Source organism: Corythoichthys intestinalis, chromosome 17 (assembly GCF_030265065.1).
Source record: "Corythoichthys intestinalis isolate RoL2023-P3 chromosome 17, ASM3026506v1, whole genome shotgun sequence".
Classification (NCBI taxonomy): Eukaryota; Metazoa; Chordata; class Actinopteri; order Syngnathiformes; family Syngnathidae; genus Corythoichthys; species Corythoichthys intestinalis.
Window position 1 is genome coordinate 32,432,001 of NC_080411.1, and position 14,589 is coordinate 32,446,589.

The following is a 14,589-nucleotide window of genomic DNA, read 5'->3' on the forward strand; positions in this document are numbered from 1 at the left end:
ACCTCGCAACCTCAGTCAGTCACACTCCAGACTCCACTATGGCCAAGACCAAAGAGCTGTCGATGGACACCAGAGACAAAATTGTAGACCTGCACCAGGCTGGGAAGACTGAATCTGCAATAGGTAAAACGCTTGGTGTAAAGAAATCAACTGTGGGAGCAATTATTAGAAAATGGAAGAGATACAAGACCACTTATAATCTCCCTCGATCTGGGGCTCCATGCAAGATCTCACCCCATGGCGTCAAAATGATAACAAGAACGGTGAACAAAAATCCCAGAACCACACGGGGGGACCTAGTGAATGACCTACAGAGAGGTGGGACCACAGTAACAAAGGCTACTATCAGTAACATAATGCGCCGCCAGGGACTCACATCCTGCACTGCCAGACGTGTCCCCCTGCTGAAGCCAGTACATGTCCAGGCCCGTCTGCGGTTCGCTAGAGAGCATTTGGATGATCCAGAAGAGGACTAGGAGAATGTGTTATGGTCAGATGAAACCAAATTAGAACATTTTGGTAGAAACACAGGTTCTCGTGTTTGGAAGAGAAAGACTACTGAATTGCATCTGAAGAACACCATACCGTCTGTGAAGCATGGGGGTGGAAACATCATGCTTTGGGGCTGTTTTTCTGCAAAGGGACTAGGACGACTGATCTGTGTAAAGGAAAGAATGAATGGAGCCATGTTTCGAGAGATTTTGAGTGAAAATCTCCTTCTATCAGCAAGGGCATTGAAGAGGAGACGTGGCTGGATCTTTCAGCATGACAATGATCCCAAACACAAAGCCAGGGCAACAAAGGAGTGGCTTCGTAAGAAGCATTTCAAGGTCCTGGAGTGGCCTAGCCAGTCTCCAGATCTCAACCCCATAGAAAATCTGTGGAGGGAGTTGAAAGTCCGTGTTGCCCAACAACAGCCCCAAAACATCACTGCTCTAGAGGAGATCTGCATGGAGGAATGGGCCAAAATACCAGCAACAGTGTGTGAAAAGCTTGTGAAGATTTACAGAAAACGTTTGGCCTCTGTTACTGCCAACAAAGGGTACATAACAAAGTATTGAGATGAACTTTTGGTGTTGACCAAATACTTATTTTCCACCATGATTTGCAAATAAATTCTTTAAAAATCAAACAATGTGATTTTCTGTTTTTTTTTTTTTTTTTCACATTCTGTCTCTCATGGTTGAGGTTTACCCATGTTGACAATTACAGGCCTCTCTAATATTTTCAAGTTGAAGAACTTGTACAATTAGTGGCTGACTAAATACTTATTTGCCCCACTGTATATTGCCAAGGCCCACACTTACTTTTTGCAACTTTTTTTCTTAAGGTGCACCAGCGCGAAATGTAGGTGCACCCATATTTTTCATTGCATTACGTTTAACGCCATACTTTTAATCACTCTCCACAATATTATATCTGTGAGTCCGCTCAAATTCACTCTCGCTGTTGACACTCACGCTGCTGAGAACACCCTCTCGACAACGAAGACTAACTAAACGATGATTAACACATTTGTCCCTTTTGATCGTAGAGCTAACAGCCTTCATTCCCTAGATCAGAGTTACAAACCATTTCAATCATTGTTATCGTTAAGTCCCAAATGCCAGCTGCACTGGTGACCAAGAAAAGCAGCAGGAGAGAGTGAGAGGCTTACGAACATGAAGCAGAAAAAAATAAATATATTATTTTGAATTAAAAACCCGATCCTTTTCACTGGATTCCGATCCTCTGAAAAATGGTGCGAGCTGCCCGATTTCCGATCACGTGATAGGATAGGTACATCCCTAGTTACTATGATCGTGAAAATGCAAAGCTCGGTGTCATTTTTAACAAGATTGTAGTCCACTTCTCCGTGTCAGTTACTACATGCCAACGCCCATGACCTTCCCACCGACACACTCGCTCCAGAGCAAAGAGTATGCAAATTACCTCCACTCAAATGTAGGAGTGTGAATCAGACTTTTGCACAAGGGCTAAGAAAATTATCAACTGAAATGGTTTAATGACATTTTGGGCACTTTCAACGCAAATTGTCCCGCAAACCTGGTCAAAGGACAGTCAAGGTTATGAAAATTAATGTTGAAAAATGAAACTTTAGTCCCATTTTGAGGAGTTTTTTGTTTCGTCTCAGGGCTGAACGACAGCATGTCAGGCGGCATGCAGATGCTGCCAGACCCCCTCTTCTCAATCCCCACCGACAACACCTACATCGTCTCGATTACCTCCACCGACCTGGGTCGCATCTTCATGGCAGGCAAGGACGGCTGCCTGTACGAGATTGCCTACCAGGCAGAGGCGGGCTGGCTTAGTCAACGCTGCCGCAAGATCAACCACTCCAAGAGCTCCCTGTCCTTCCTTGTCCCTTCTATTCTCCAGTTCTCCTTCTCTGAAGATGGTAAGAACAGAGGATTCCTGCACTAAGGAAATAGCTTAGTATGTTGTCATCAAATCTCCACCTCTAATCCAATATGCGTTCCAGACCCAATTATGCAGATTGCCGTGGACAATTCCCGTAACACGCTGTTTACACGCTCTGAGAAAGGAGTCCTTCAGGTATTATTGTATTTCTAAGTGTAGTGTAAATAATCCATAACCGGTGTAATAGTTATGGATTTTTCACAATATAAAACAATTCCTTTTGTCAAAATACTCCAAAGATAAAGAATGTTTCCCAATCGAAAGGTGTTTACATTAGCAAAATCTGTTTAAACATAAAGGGAGAAACCATTGAAAGAGTCTGCTCGACAAAATTCCTCGGGATCCATATTGACGAGTACCTTAATTTTAAAAAACACATCGATGAGCTCACAAATAAACTGTCGAAATATGCTGCTCTGTTTTTTAAACTGCGACATTGCATCCCACTATCGGCACTTCTCACCCAGTATAAATCTTTATATGAACCACATTTACAATATTGTAATATCAAATGGTGCAACACATTTCCAACCTATCTAAAAAAGCTTGAAACACGACAGAAAAAAGTCATATGTGCCATAACATGGTCCGGGTTCAATGCTCCAACTAAATTAATATTTCACCATCACCACCTTCTGAGGCTAAAAGAACACAGCTACTTTCAAAATGCTTACGTAATGTATCAGGTCATCCATAAACTAAACTATAAATTAAGTGATCTCATCCCAATCTATACTCCTCAGCACACATATACTACCAGAAGAAAAAATCACATCACAGGGAAAAATAGAAGGCTAAAGTCTACAAGCTTTGGCATTGTGTGCAGACCACAGATCTGGAATGAACTGGACGAAACAAAATGTCACACTCCATCTCCATTTTTAAGAAAAAAACTGAAAACTTACCTCCTTGCAATGTATGCTTTAATTAATATGCTGTCTTTGAAATAACATTACTAAGGTATCACATGTCAAATCCGATGTAATCAGATTGTTGAAATGTTCCATAGCTAATTGTATGTCATTGTATGAATATGTGTATGCGTGTATGCTGTTTGACTGGGCCCCTACTAAAAGCTTTAAATAGCTTATTCGGGGTGTCCCTTTCATGCATCTTGTCAGATGAACTGCTTGTATATATGACTATGTTCTTGTGTGTATCATGATACGATGTGTAAATAAACTGAAACTCAAAATGTCATCATAGCATACCAACAAACAAAAATGTCATAAGAAGTATACATAATTATCTGTTTTTTTTTCGTGATGTTAAAAGTAATGCCTGAAAAAAACCTTTTAAGAACATTTTAAACCATTATTAACCACTTTCGGAATGTAGGAAGTAGGAACCTGAATACATAGTTCCTTTAACTATAGGCCTCTCCAGCAGTGATAGGAACTATTCTTTGCCAGGCAATCGTGTTTGCACATGTATACTGTGCCTGATAGGGACTGCTGTGATGTTGCATTTCACCCCCACCCATGTTTCTCGGAACTCAAGTTCCAGGTCCCTAGTTCATACATGTGCGAACACGCAAAATGACACCATCGTCCCCTAAAAGGTTCGAGGAACTGCGGATAGTTCCTACAGTGTGCAAGCGGCTATTGTGATTTTCAAGCTGTACAACTCAAATACATTTTTAAAGTAAATTTTTGATTGTGTCTGATATTAGAATGGAAACATAGATTTGCGGTAATTGTCTATACTTTGGATTAAAACACTGTCTTTTCTCTATCAGGTGTATGACCTGGGTGCTGATGGCCAGGGTATGAGTCGCGTAGCAACCATGTCTCAAAATAGCATTGTTGCGGCTGCAGGAAACATTGCCAGGTATACCTGCACAATGAAGCACAGTTCACACTGTCAGTCCATCCTAATATTTCAAACCCAAGAGAACTAATTTTGATTTTTAAACTGTTCCCATGAAGGACGATTGATCGTTCTGTCTTCAAGCCTATTGTCCAGATCTCTGTGATCAGCAGATCGGAGTCATCTGACTGTCATCTGCTTGCTGTGACACACGCAGGTAAAGAGAACAGCATATAATACACAGCACAAAAAATGCTCAAATTTTGCTTGTCAGTGGGTACTTGGCTTTCGATTGTAGCTGTAGGCCTAATTCACAAAAGACAAGCAGTTGCATGTATTTTCGTAAACTATATTTACCCTTCTGGGGTTTTATTTTCTACAGGTGTGCGTCTCTACTTCAGTACTACGCCTTTTGCACCGCCGCAACAAAAACACTTGCTGGCCCGACCATCCCTCCTCTCTCTGGTTCACGTCCGCCTACCGCCAGGCTTCTCTGCGTCTTCCACGCTGCAGAAACCCGCCAAAGTCCACAAGGCGCTGCACAGTAAAGGTAAACTGTAATATACCGGCGTTTCTTTATCGAGCATCATGAATAATCTCTGATCACCCACAGGTATTTTACTGATGGCAGCCTCTGAGACTGAGGACAATGACCTCCTTTGGTGCGTTAACCATGACTCTTTCCCCTTCAAGAAACCTTTGATGGAGACTCAGGTTGGTGCAGCAGGGCACTATAGTATGAGTTACAAATGGTCTTCCCGCTCTATGGCATTGCATTGTCTCTTGTGCTAGAACTCATTTGATTATTTGTTATTGTGACACAAAGGGGGTGGCTAAATATATATTCCGTAGTCTAGCTTTCTAGTATGTAAATCAACTTGTTCACATTAAATTGGGTAGCTCGGTCTCTGCTTTAAAGTAAGTAATGGTGTGAGACAGGAAGGAATTCTCACCATATTTGTTCAATGAACTGGTTGTGTTGTATGAAGTACTGTCATTAGCCATCTCATTTACACGGATGATGTGGTGCTTTCCCCGTGCAGTGCTGCTTTACAGGAGCTACTCTCAATATGTTCTCTGTTTGGTGACCAATTTGACATCAAATACAATGCAGAGAAAAGTAGCATTATTATTGTATGCTCTAAAGAAGATAGGGGGCTGTATTCCCTCGGTTCCTTCTGGGGAAAAAAAGCTCTGAATGTTTGCAATGGGGCTAAATATCTCGGCCAACTCATAGCTGATGATTTTTACAGATGACAGGGATATTAACTGTTAATTTAGTAAACTTTATACGCAGGAAAATATGCTAAAGAGAAGATTTTTTATGTGCTCCTTTCACTTGAAAACCTCACTGTTTAGGGCGTACTGCTCATCCTTTTACACTGCGCACTAGAGGCTTGCAAAATTTCCGATTCTTAGATTTTTCCCAATTCGACCATTGAAGATTCGAGAACGATTCACAAACTTTCAAATTCCGATTATTGAATCATACCAGGTAAAGCGGAAGTAAAACACAGTCAGCGCGGTCTTTGGGAGGCAATGAGGAACGGACCGAGAGTAAATATCATGTTCAACTCATGCCGCTAGATAAAAAAAACAATCATACCTGACTGCGGCCGACAGCCGCTACAAACAACGCCTGGTTGCTAGTTGCTACAAAGAAACGGCTACAGTAGATATCATATATATGTAGAACTAGATGCAAAATGACAGACGACAGCGGTGTTAGAACATGTATTATTGAACAGAGATGCGAAATGACGGACTTGCCGGCGTTAGTAAACAGCCGCCATCTTAAAGCAGTAGACTTCTCTAGAAGGCTCTGTTGTAGCGAATCTAATTAACTTTTTATTTAAAATACTCCTAAATCGGCAAAATCTTGTCTTGAATCTATCTTTAAATGATGAAACAGTTTTAAAACTTTGACATGTCAAAAGTAGACAGAAGGGAAAATATGGAAAACGGGAGCAATTATAACAACTGTAACTGTTGATTCACAACAATAAATTAATTGAATGTAGTTTATAGGTGCTGATACAGAATGGGGACTGGAGTATTTTATTTACTGTTATTTTTGTATATTTGTTTACTGTTATATGTTAACTTGATACTGAAATAGTAGTTTGGTTTAGCCTGAGAGGATTTTTGAACAAATTTGGAACTAATGTACAAAACATTAAAAAGAAAAAAAGAAAAAAAAAAAAAGAAAAAAGGGAGGGGGTTGCATCAATAATCGTTTTATAATCGAATCGGAGCCTCTGAATCGTAATCATAATCGAATCATTAGGTGCCCAAAGATTCCCAGCTCTGCTGCGCACCAATAGACCAGGTACTTGGCCAAATCCATGCAGAGCTGAATGTAGCTTCCAATGTGCCTAGATCAGGGGTCGGCAACCCCAAAAAATTGAAGGAGCCCTATGGACCAAAAAACAATTACATCTGGAGCCACAATAAAATTACAACCTTATATAAGCCTTATAATGAAGGCAACACATGCTGTATGTATCTGTATTAGCTATACAGTATTATACATACATAGTGAACCTTCATGATTAAATGTTTATTTTCCCTGCAGTGCATCCTATAGAGCAGGGGTCAGCAACCTTTTTGGTGTGGAGTGCCACTTTCAAATTTTCTTGTCAATCAGTGTGCCACACCGAGATTAATGACGCACATCCAATTTTTTATATCCAACAGAGCTGTAATTTTACCCCAAAGAAAACAACATGAACATATATTGAAATCGTATAACTACCATTCTTTTTCAATTAACTAAAAAATAAATGCATATTGTAGAAAATGTCAAAACTTGAAAATAAGTGCAACAGTTCACTACCTAGTTGTTCACTATCAACTTAAACAGTAAATTATATGCAGCATTTTAGATATTCTTTTATATTACAAAGATAAAAGATGCCTACCTTAATGTGATCCCTGGCCCTGTTTTCCTTGGCTCAGCTCTGATTTCGGGGTTTTACTTTGTGACTTTTAGCTGCTTATCCCTTTTTTTTGAGTGTCTCTTTGTTAGTCAAGCCATCAACCAAAACCTCTGAGCTTGACAAGATCGCCTCTTTGATATATTCGCCATCAGTTTTTCTTTTTTTCATCAGGTTTTCCTTGCTTTGCAATGCAGTGAGCAAAGTGATAGCTTTCTTAGGTGGCGGTGTTTTTAGCAGTGACAAAAGGTTTTCAGGGTGTTTTTGTTTACACTACCTGGACACAGCACGTTTTAATGTCTCTGCCTTGTCAGACTCCCCCTTGAATGAATTTTCATGTTTTGTCTCGTAATGACGTTTGACACTAGTTCTCCCCGGGGAGAGGCACGGGCCCGGGTGGAGCCGCCGCGGCCCCCGGGAGGCTGGCTCTTGCGGTGCGCACGAAAGGCTCGGGCGCGGGCCCGGGTGGAGCCGCGAGGAGCGAGCCTTTCCCCGGGGAGAGAAAGCTTCCCTATCGCGGTGCGCACGGAAGCCTCGGGCGAGAACCCGAGTGGAGCCCCCTCTCGTGGTGCGCATGGAAGCCTCGGGCGCGGGCCCGGGTGGAGCCGCGAGGAGCGAGCCTTTCCCCGGGGAGAGAAAGCTTCCCTATCGCGGTGCGCACGCAAGCCTCGGGCGAGAACCCGAGTGGAGCCGCCTCTCCCCGAGGAGGCTGGCTCACATGGTGCGCATGGAAGCCTCGGGCGCGGGCCCGGGTGGAGCTCTCGTGGTGCCCAAGGAAGGCGCGGGCGTGTGGGGCTAGAAGACTGATCTAGCCCCATACCAGCCCGGGTGGAGCCGCGGGTGCAGATCTTGGTGGGGGAATAACACTCTTAAATACAGTCTTGATGAGATTGAATTGGCTGCAGTTACGACGTTGGGAACGCTGACTCTGGAATAAAACACGATTTGACCAACATTGTGACAGCCGATGCCTACCAAAAATGACGTAATGTCAGAGGTTATAAAATCGCGCCAGCGGCCCTTCCCGCACAGAGAGCGCCAGTGGGCAAAACGGGACAAGTCTGTGAAAGCGTCCAACCCGCTCCATTCTCGGGACATCTTTTTATACGTGACGTGAGTAAATCCCATGTCTCTTTACACATGAATTCCCTTGGATGTGTGTGTGGCTTAAATAACAGGGCGCGCAACAGAAAATGTCTGAAATTCAGGTAAAAAGGCGTTTTTTTCTTGTTTTTTTTTTTTTGCCATGCGCTCGCGTGTCACTGGTTAACCCTTCGCGTGCCAATGCTGACACGCGTGTCATAGGTTGCCGACCCCTGCTATAGAGAATGACACACCAAGTGACTGTTGTATGATGCCGCCTCAAGTTTAACTTCATCACAATATTAATGAATTAGAACAAAGTTTGTGTCAAGTTTGTCCTCCTATAAAAACCATATTAAAACAAAAAATGTATTTCCCTCCCCTATCTTTTTCCATTTTCAAACATTTTTGAATAAGCTCCAGAGAGCCACTAGGGCAGCGCTAATGAGATGCATGCGGCTCTACAGCCGCGGGTGGTTGAACCCTGGCCTAGACGGTTACATCGCTAGCCAATTATTTGTTAGTTCCGGGTCACTCACCTTTAAAGGGCTAGTAAGAAAGATGTACAGTGGGGAGAACAAGTATTTGATACACAGTCAATGGGAAAACCCATCGGCAGTGTATCAAATACTTGTTCTCCCCACTGTATAACTTAATTTGTCGATTAAATGAATCTGAAAATAATATTTCAATGAAAATAACAGATCCTACACAGAGCTTGTGGGGCCATTGGCGTAAAAGCCTGTATATTGTGCACTGATTGCTTGTGCCTTCTTAATGTTTTTTCTTTTCTAGTCTCTGTTCCTTCTGATGTTTTCTTATGCACTGCATTTTTTGTGTGTGCTATGGACACACTGTGTGATTCCTGAATAAAGATCATATCATCCTCCTTTCATTTAGATGATCTCTAATATAGATGGACACACATGGGCTATAAGCGCCATCGATGAGGAAAGGCCAGCCAAGATTTGTACTCCCTTGAACAGGGATGTGATCCCAATCACCGATTCGCCTGTGGTGGTCATGCAGCACAACATCCCCCCTCAGAAATTCGTCCTCCTTTCAGCAAAGGTTTAAAGCTTCTTAAAGCACGAGACACAATGTTCAGTCCTACTTTGGAATGCTAAGGGCAAGCGTCTCTCTTTTCCGTAGGGGAGTCACATCTTTCAAAAGCTACGTCCAGTGGATCAGCTGCGTCACCTGTTGGTGAGCTGTGCGGGAGGTGAGAGCGAGGAGATTGAGCGTTTCTTCAAGTTACACCGGGTAAGAGTTTTATTCTTTGGCACGGGACACCAGCGCACTCCCGGAACATGTATAGACTTAAATGTGGCTGTTTTGTGTTCAGGAGGAGCAGGCCTGCGCGACAGCCTTGATCCTGGCTTGTTCCAAAGCTGCTTGTGACAGAGAGGTCTCACAGTGGGCCACTCGAGCCTTCTTCAGGTCTGAAAACAAAGATACACCAGGGGAGGAGCTAGGGGGGTGTGCTGGTGACGCAACTTTACTGGGCCCCAGGTCTCTCGGGCCCCGGTTTGCGAGTGTAGAGGAGGAGGGGAAGGGAGGGGCTAAAAGTCATGTATGATGATGCGCGGAGCTATAGCGGTGTATTTTTGTGACTGTATACAGTGAGGAGCTGAAGTATTTGCACCCCTTGTGATTTTGCAAGTTCACCCAATTATAAAATAGGCAGAGGTCTGAAATTTCAATTATAGATGAATTTCCACTTTAAGAGACATAATGTAAAAAAAATGCGAAACTCTTAACGTTTAATTTTTCAATAATTTATTTGTAATTTACTAGGGTTCAAAAGTATTTGTGCCCCTGAGAAAATCAGTGCTAATATTTAGTGCAGATGCCTTTGTTTGCAATCACAGAGGTCAGACACTTTCTGTGTTAGGTTCACCAGGTTTTCACATATGGAAACCGGGATTTTGGCCCATTCCTCCACACAAATCTTCTCTACATCTGTCAGGTTTCAGGGCTGTCATTGACAAACACGACGTTTCAGCTCCATCCAAAGTTTTTCTATTGGATTGGATAACTCCAGAACCGTGATATGCTTTTTACATAGCCACTCATTGGCCAGCTTGGTTTTGTTCTTCGGATCATTGTCATGTTGGAAGATCCAGCCACGACTCATCTTCAAGTCTCTAACTGAGGGAAGGAGGTTGTGGCTGAAAATCTGACGATACATTTCACCATTTCTCCTCTGCTTTATACAGTACAGTCGTCCTGTCCTTTTGCCGAGAAGCAGCCCCAAAGCATAAGGTTTCCACCCCCATACTTCATAGTGGGGATGGTGTTATTGGGATTGTACTCATCCTTCTTTTTTCTCCACACACGACGAGTAAAGTTTGCACCAAAAAGTTCTATTTAGTCTCATCTGACCACATAATTTTCTCCCATGACTCCTCTGCATCATTCAGATGCTCCCTGGCAAACTTCAGACGGGCCTTCACATGTACAGGCTTCAACAGGGGAACCTTTCGAGGAATGAATGATTTTAAATAAACTATTGCACCTTAGTGTTCTACTGACAGTAGCCTTTGAAACTGTGCATCCAGCTCTCTTCAGTTCATTGATCAGCTCCTGCCGTATAGTTCTAGGCTGAGCCCTCACTTTTCGCATCATCATTGATGCCCCACAAGGAGAGATTTTACATAGAGCCCCAGTCCGAGGTAGAGTATCTGTCATGTTTAGCCTTTTCTATTTTCTAACAACTGTTGCAACTGCTGATTTATTTTCACCAAGCTGCTTTCCAATTGTCCCATCGCCTTTTCCAGCTTTGTGGAGCTCAACAATTTTTTTCTCTCGTGTCTTTCGAAAGCTCTCTGGTCTTGCCCGTGGTAGCAGTTGGATTATCACTGACTGTGGGGTGCACAGTTGACAATAATGAGCTCAAACGGGTGGTGGATGGGTGGTTACTCATACGGTAAAGGTGGACTTTTTTTTTTTTAAGGTAGACAGAACTCTTTGAGTGTCATAATTATTGTGGATTCTGCGGTGGTACAAATACATATGAACCCCAGTAAATTACTTAATTTTTTTTTTTTTTTTTTTATCATATAATGTGAGTTCCAGATTTTTTTAATATTATGTCCCCATGAGTGGAAATGCATCAATGATTGAAATTTCATACCTCTACCTTTTTTCTAAGTGGGTGAACTTGCAAAACCACAAAGGGTGCAAATACTTCTGCTCCTAACTGTATATGTTATAGCTGGTATTAAACTCTACGCTAGCAGTAAACTAGCGTGGAGGTATTCACGAAATAGAGAGTCAGGCAGGATAAAAAAAATATATTGGGTAAAATTTTATATATATATATATATATATATATATATATATATATATATATATATATATACAAATGTTACATGTATTCATAACTTTGAAAGATTTACTCAAGATGTATTCAATTTGGCACTGTAAATTAAAAGGGTAGTGTTTTTGTTTTTGATTAACTGCGCTTTTTTGGGTAGGTGGTTAATTGGTTTAAGAACCCTTTAAGCACCAGAACGTTATAAAGTGTTGAATATCGAATAAAACTCAAACAATACCCAACCCTAACTATACATATTTCGTACACAAAAAATAGTTAAGCACATTTTTCTTGCAGTGTTGTTTTACGTGACTAAAGTTTCAATCCTTTTGGTGGTGATAAAAGATGTCAACGTGCCATTGTCTATCATTAAAGCTCCAGTAGAAATCCTAAACAGAACTCATGCTCTTAGACGTGAACATCTGCCTCATTTGGGTGAGTCAAGATGGAGAAACAGGATAGCTGTACTTGTTGTTGTAGATTGAGAAAATGGGACCTGACTCAAGACCAATTTAGCCTGTTGGGAAGAGTAGATCCCTGTCTTATGTGTGGATATACACGATCAGAAACCTTGTTACCATTGTTAAATGTGTACATATACTTGTTGTCATTAGATATGGAGGCGAAGCACAAATGAGATTTCCCGCAGCTTTGTCACCGCCAAGCAATGTTGGACCTGTGATGAGCTCACCAGCACCTGGTATGTGTTTGCACAATGTGTATAGAATGTACTAGCCAATCACTTTATGACCTAATCATGTACAATTTGATCCATCCATCAGGAATTTTGCCCCCACCCCTGGCCACACCTTTTGCCCCGATGCAAATGGGGTCCGCCCCCATCACCCCAATGTCGGTCGGCCCGGAGGTAATTTTCTCCGGGAAGCACAACGGCATCTGTGTCTACTTTGCTCGCATCCTCGGGTCAGTATGTTTGTTTCCCCCGATGATCATCCATATGTAGCAGCCTCGTGTAAAACTAGTGTGGAAAAGTCATGTATTTCCCCCTGTTTCTTTTCCTCCCCACTGGCTTCTCCCATCCAGAAATATTTGGGACGGGAGCCTAGCAGTGGAGAAAAGCATCAGCGAAGGAAGTCAGACTGTCAGTCTCGTAAGTAGGATTTATAAAATACCTTTGATTCCCATTAAATGATATATGTTGGACCCCCCCCCTTCCGCAATTTAAAACAGAAGGGGGGATTTGTCAATTTCACAATATCGATTCTTTGGAAACTGATACAGTATTTTGCTACACAATAAGTTACATTTCTGAGTGTGGCAGCCAATACTGTGCTCACTATCACTTTATTCAATGCTGTTAAACACACTTCATCATCAGCTGGAAAGCAGTGTTTCTTCATTTCATCTGGAGTCTGTTCTTCTGGAGCTCTCGAGGTTGAAGGAGTTTCTGGACAAAAACTCTAACTTCAGTCCATCATCCCTCAGCGGCGCAAGGTAGGACAGAAACTAACTTTACTTGTACACATCTTAAGAGATGAAATTAGTACAAGCTAACCTTTAAAACTAGGGGTTCACCAATCACAATTTTCTCGCTCATCACCGATTTTTGGAAAGCTTGATCTGCTGATTGTTATTTTAGCTACCGGTAATCTCGATTTTTTTTTTTCCTCCAATAAAAACAGCAAACACTTTGGATGTTTCAATCAATCTTGTGCTATTGTAAAACATTCAACATAACTTATGAACTAAAAAGACTGTTTATCCTCTAAAAAAAATAACACAGAAGTTAAGAACTTGAAATTAGAAAATTCTAAATGACTTTACCTAAAAATTCAAATAAAGCATTTTACTTGACAAAAAGAAAATCACAAGGTTTAAGGAATTGGTAAATTAATTTTCCAAAAGAAGAGCTCGAAGGCTACGTTAACACAACTTTGTTGTATTGTTTATCTGATATTTTCATGCGGTCCAATTTGTTTAAAACATAAATACATTACTAATAAAAAAAAAAAAAAAAAAAAGCCTTGTACGCTCACTGTTTTGCTTCTTACTGTTTTGTAGCTTTAGTTCCCCTGGAAACTTGCAGCAAAGACTGCTGGGATTTATGCGTCCGGACGGGGCTAGTTCTCAGCAGGTCCAACAGGAGCTCCAGAGAAAATATCATTGTAAGTGATGAGCATCTAGGCATCTACAGAGACTGTTTTCCCTTCTCACTCCATGTAGCTACACCACTGCAAACTACTGTCCAAGCTGATTGATAAATATTAAGCCCTTTTCATACTTATATGATGTAGAGCTAGGAATCTTTGGGCACCTAACGATTCGATTACGATTACGATTCAGAGGCTTCGATTCGATTATAAAACGATTATTGATGCACCCCACTCCCCCTTTTTTTTTTTTTTTTTTTAATTTGTTTTGTACATTAGTTCCAAAATTGTTCAAAAATCCTCTCAGGCTAAACCAAACTACTATTTCAGTATCAAGTTAACATATAGCAGTAAACAAATATACAAAAATAACAGTAAATAAAAAACTCCAGTCCCCATTCTATATCAGCAGCTTTAAACTACTTTCAATTAATTTAATGTTGTGAATCAACCGTTAAAGTTGTTAAAATTGCTCCTGTTATTCCATAATTTCTCTCTTGTCTACTTTCAACATGTAAAAGTTTTAAAACTATTTTAAAGATTCAAGTCAATATTTTACCGATTTAGGAGTATTTTAGATAAAAAGTTAATTAGATTCGCTTGGAAGGTTCGCAACAACAGCCTTGCAGGGAAGTGTACTGCTTTAAGATGGCGGCCGTTACTAACGCCCGCATCTAGTTTTTTGTAGATGTGCTGGTAACGATACCGAAGCTATAATGCATCTAGTCCTATATAAATGATATCTACCGTAACATAATGTGGCTTGTAGCAGCTTTTCGGCAGCAGTCAGCAGTGTTTCCCCTAGGATTTTTTGAAGCTGTGGTGGTGGGCTGCATCGGAGTCGGACAGCCTCACCATGTCGTGCCACAGCGAATTTTTTTTTCTTCATTTTTTCCCCCCAAGAAGAACC

General features: G+C 41.5%; 1 protein-coding gene across 1 annotated transcript in view; it reads left to right on the plus strand.

Moving 5' to 3' along the window:
• The window catches only part of nup155 (nucleoporin 155), a 50,716-nt gene that overhangs the window by 10,329 nt on the left and 25,798 nt on the right, over nt 1-14,589 (plus strand). Inside the window, exons 7-20 of the mRNA XM_057818645.1 lie at nt 2,135-2,398; nt 2,483-2,556; nt 4,160-4,251; nt 4,350-4,447; nt 4,613-4,780; nt 4,844-4,944; nt 9,150-9,320; nt 9,402-9,512; nt 9,595-9,689; nt 12,183-12,268; nt 12,351-12,492; nt 12,613-12,679; nt 12,908-13,023; nt 13,591-13,694. Coding sequence (XP_057674628.1) covers nt 2,135-2,398; nt 2,483-2,556; nt 4,160-4,251; nt 4,350-4,447; nt 4,613-4,780; nt 4,844-4,944; nt 9,150-9,320; nt 9,402-9,512; nt 9,595-9,689; nt 12,183-12,268; nt 12,351-12,492; nt 12,613-12,679; nt 12,908-13,023; nt 13,591-13,694 — 1,689 coding nt within the window. The remainder of the gene's footprint in view (nt 1-2,134; nt 2,399-2,482; nt 2,557-4,159; nt 4,252-4,349; nt 4,448-4,612; nt 4,781-4,843; nt 4,945-9,149; nt 9,321-9,401; nt 9,513-9,594; nt 9,690-12,182; nt 12,269-12,350; nt 12,493-12,612; nt 12,680-12,907; nt 13,024-13,590; nt 13,695-14,589) is intronic.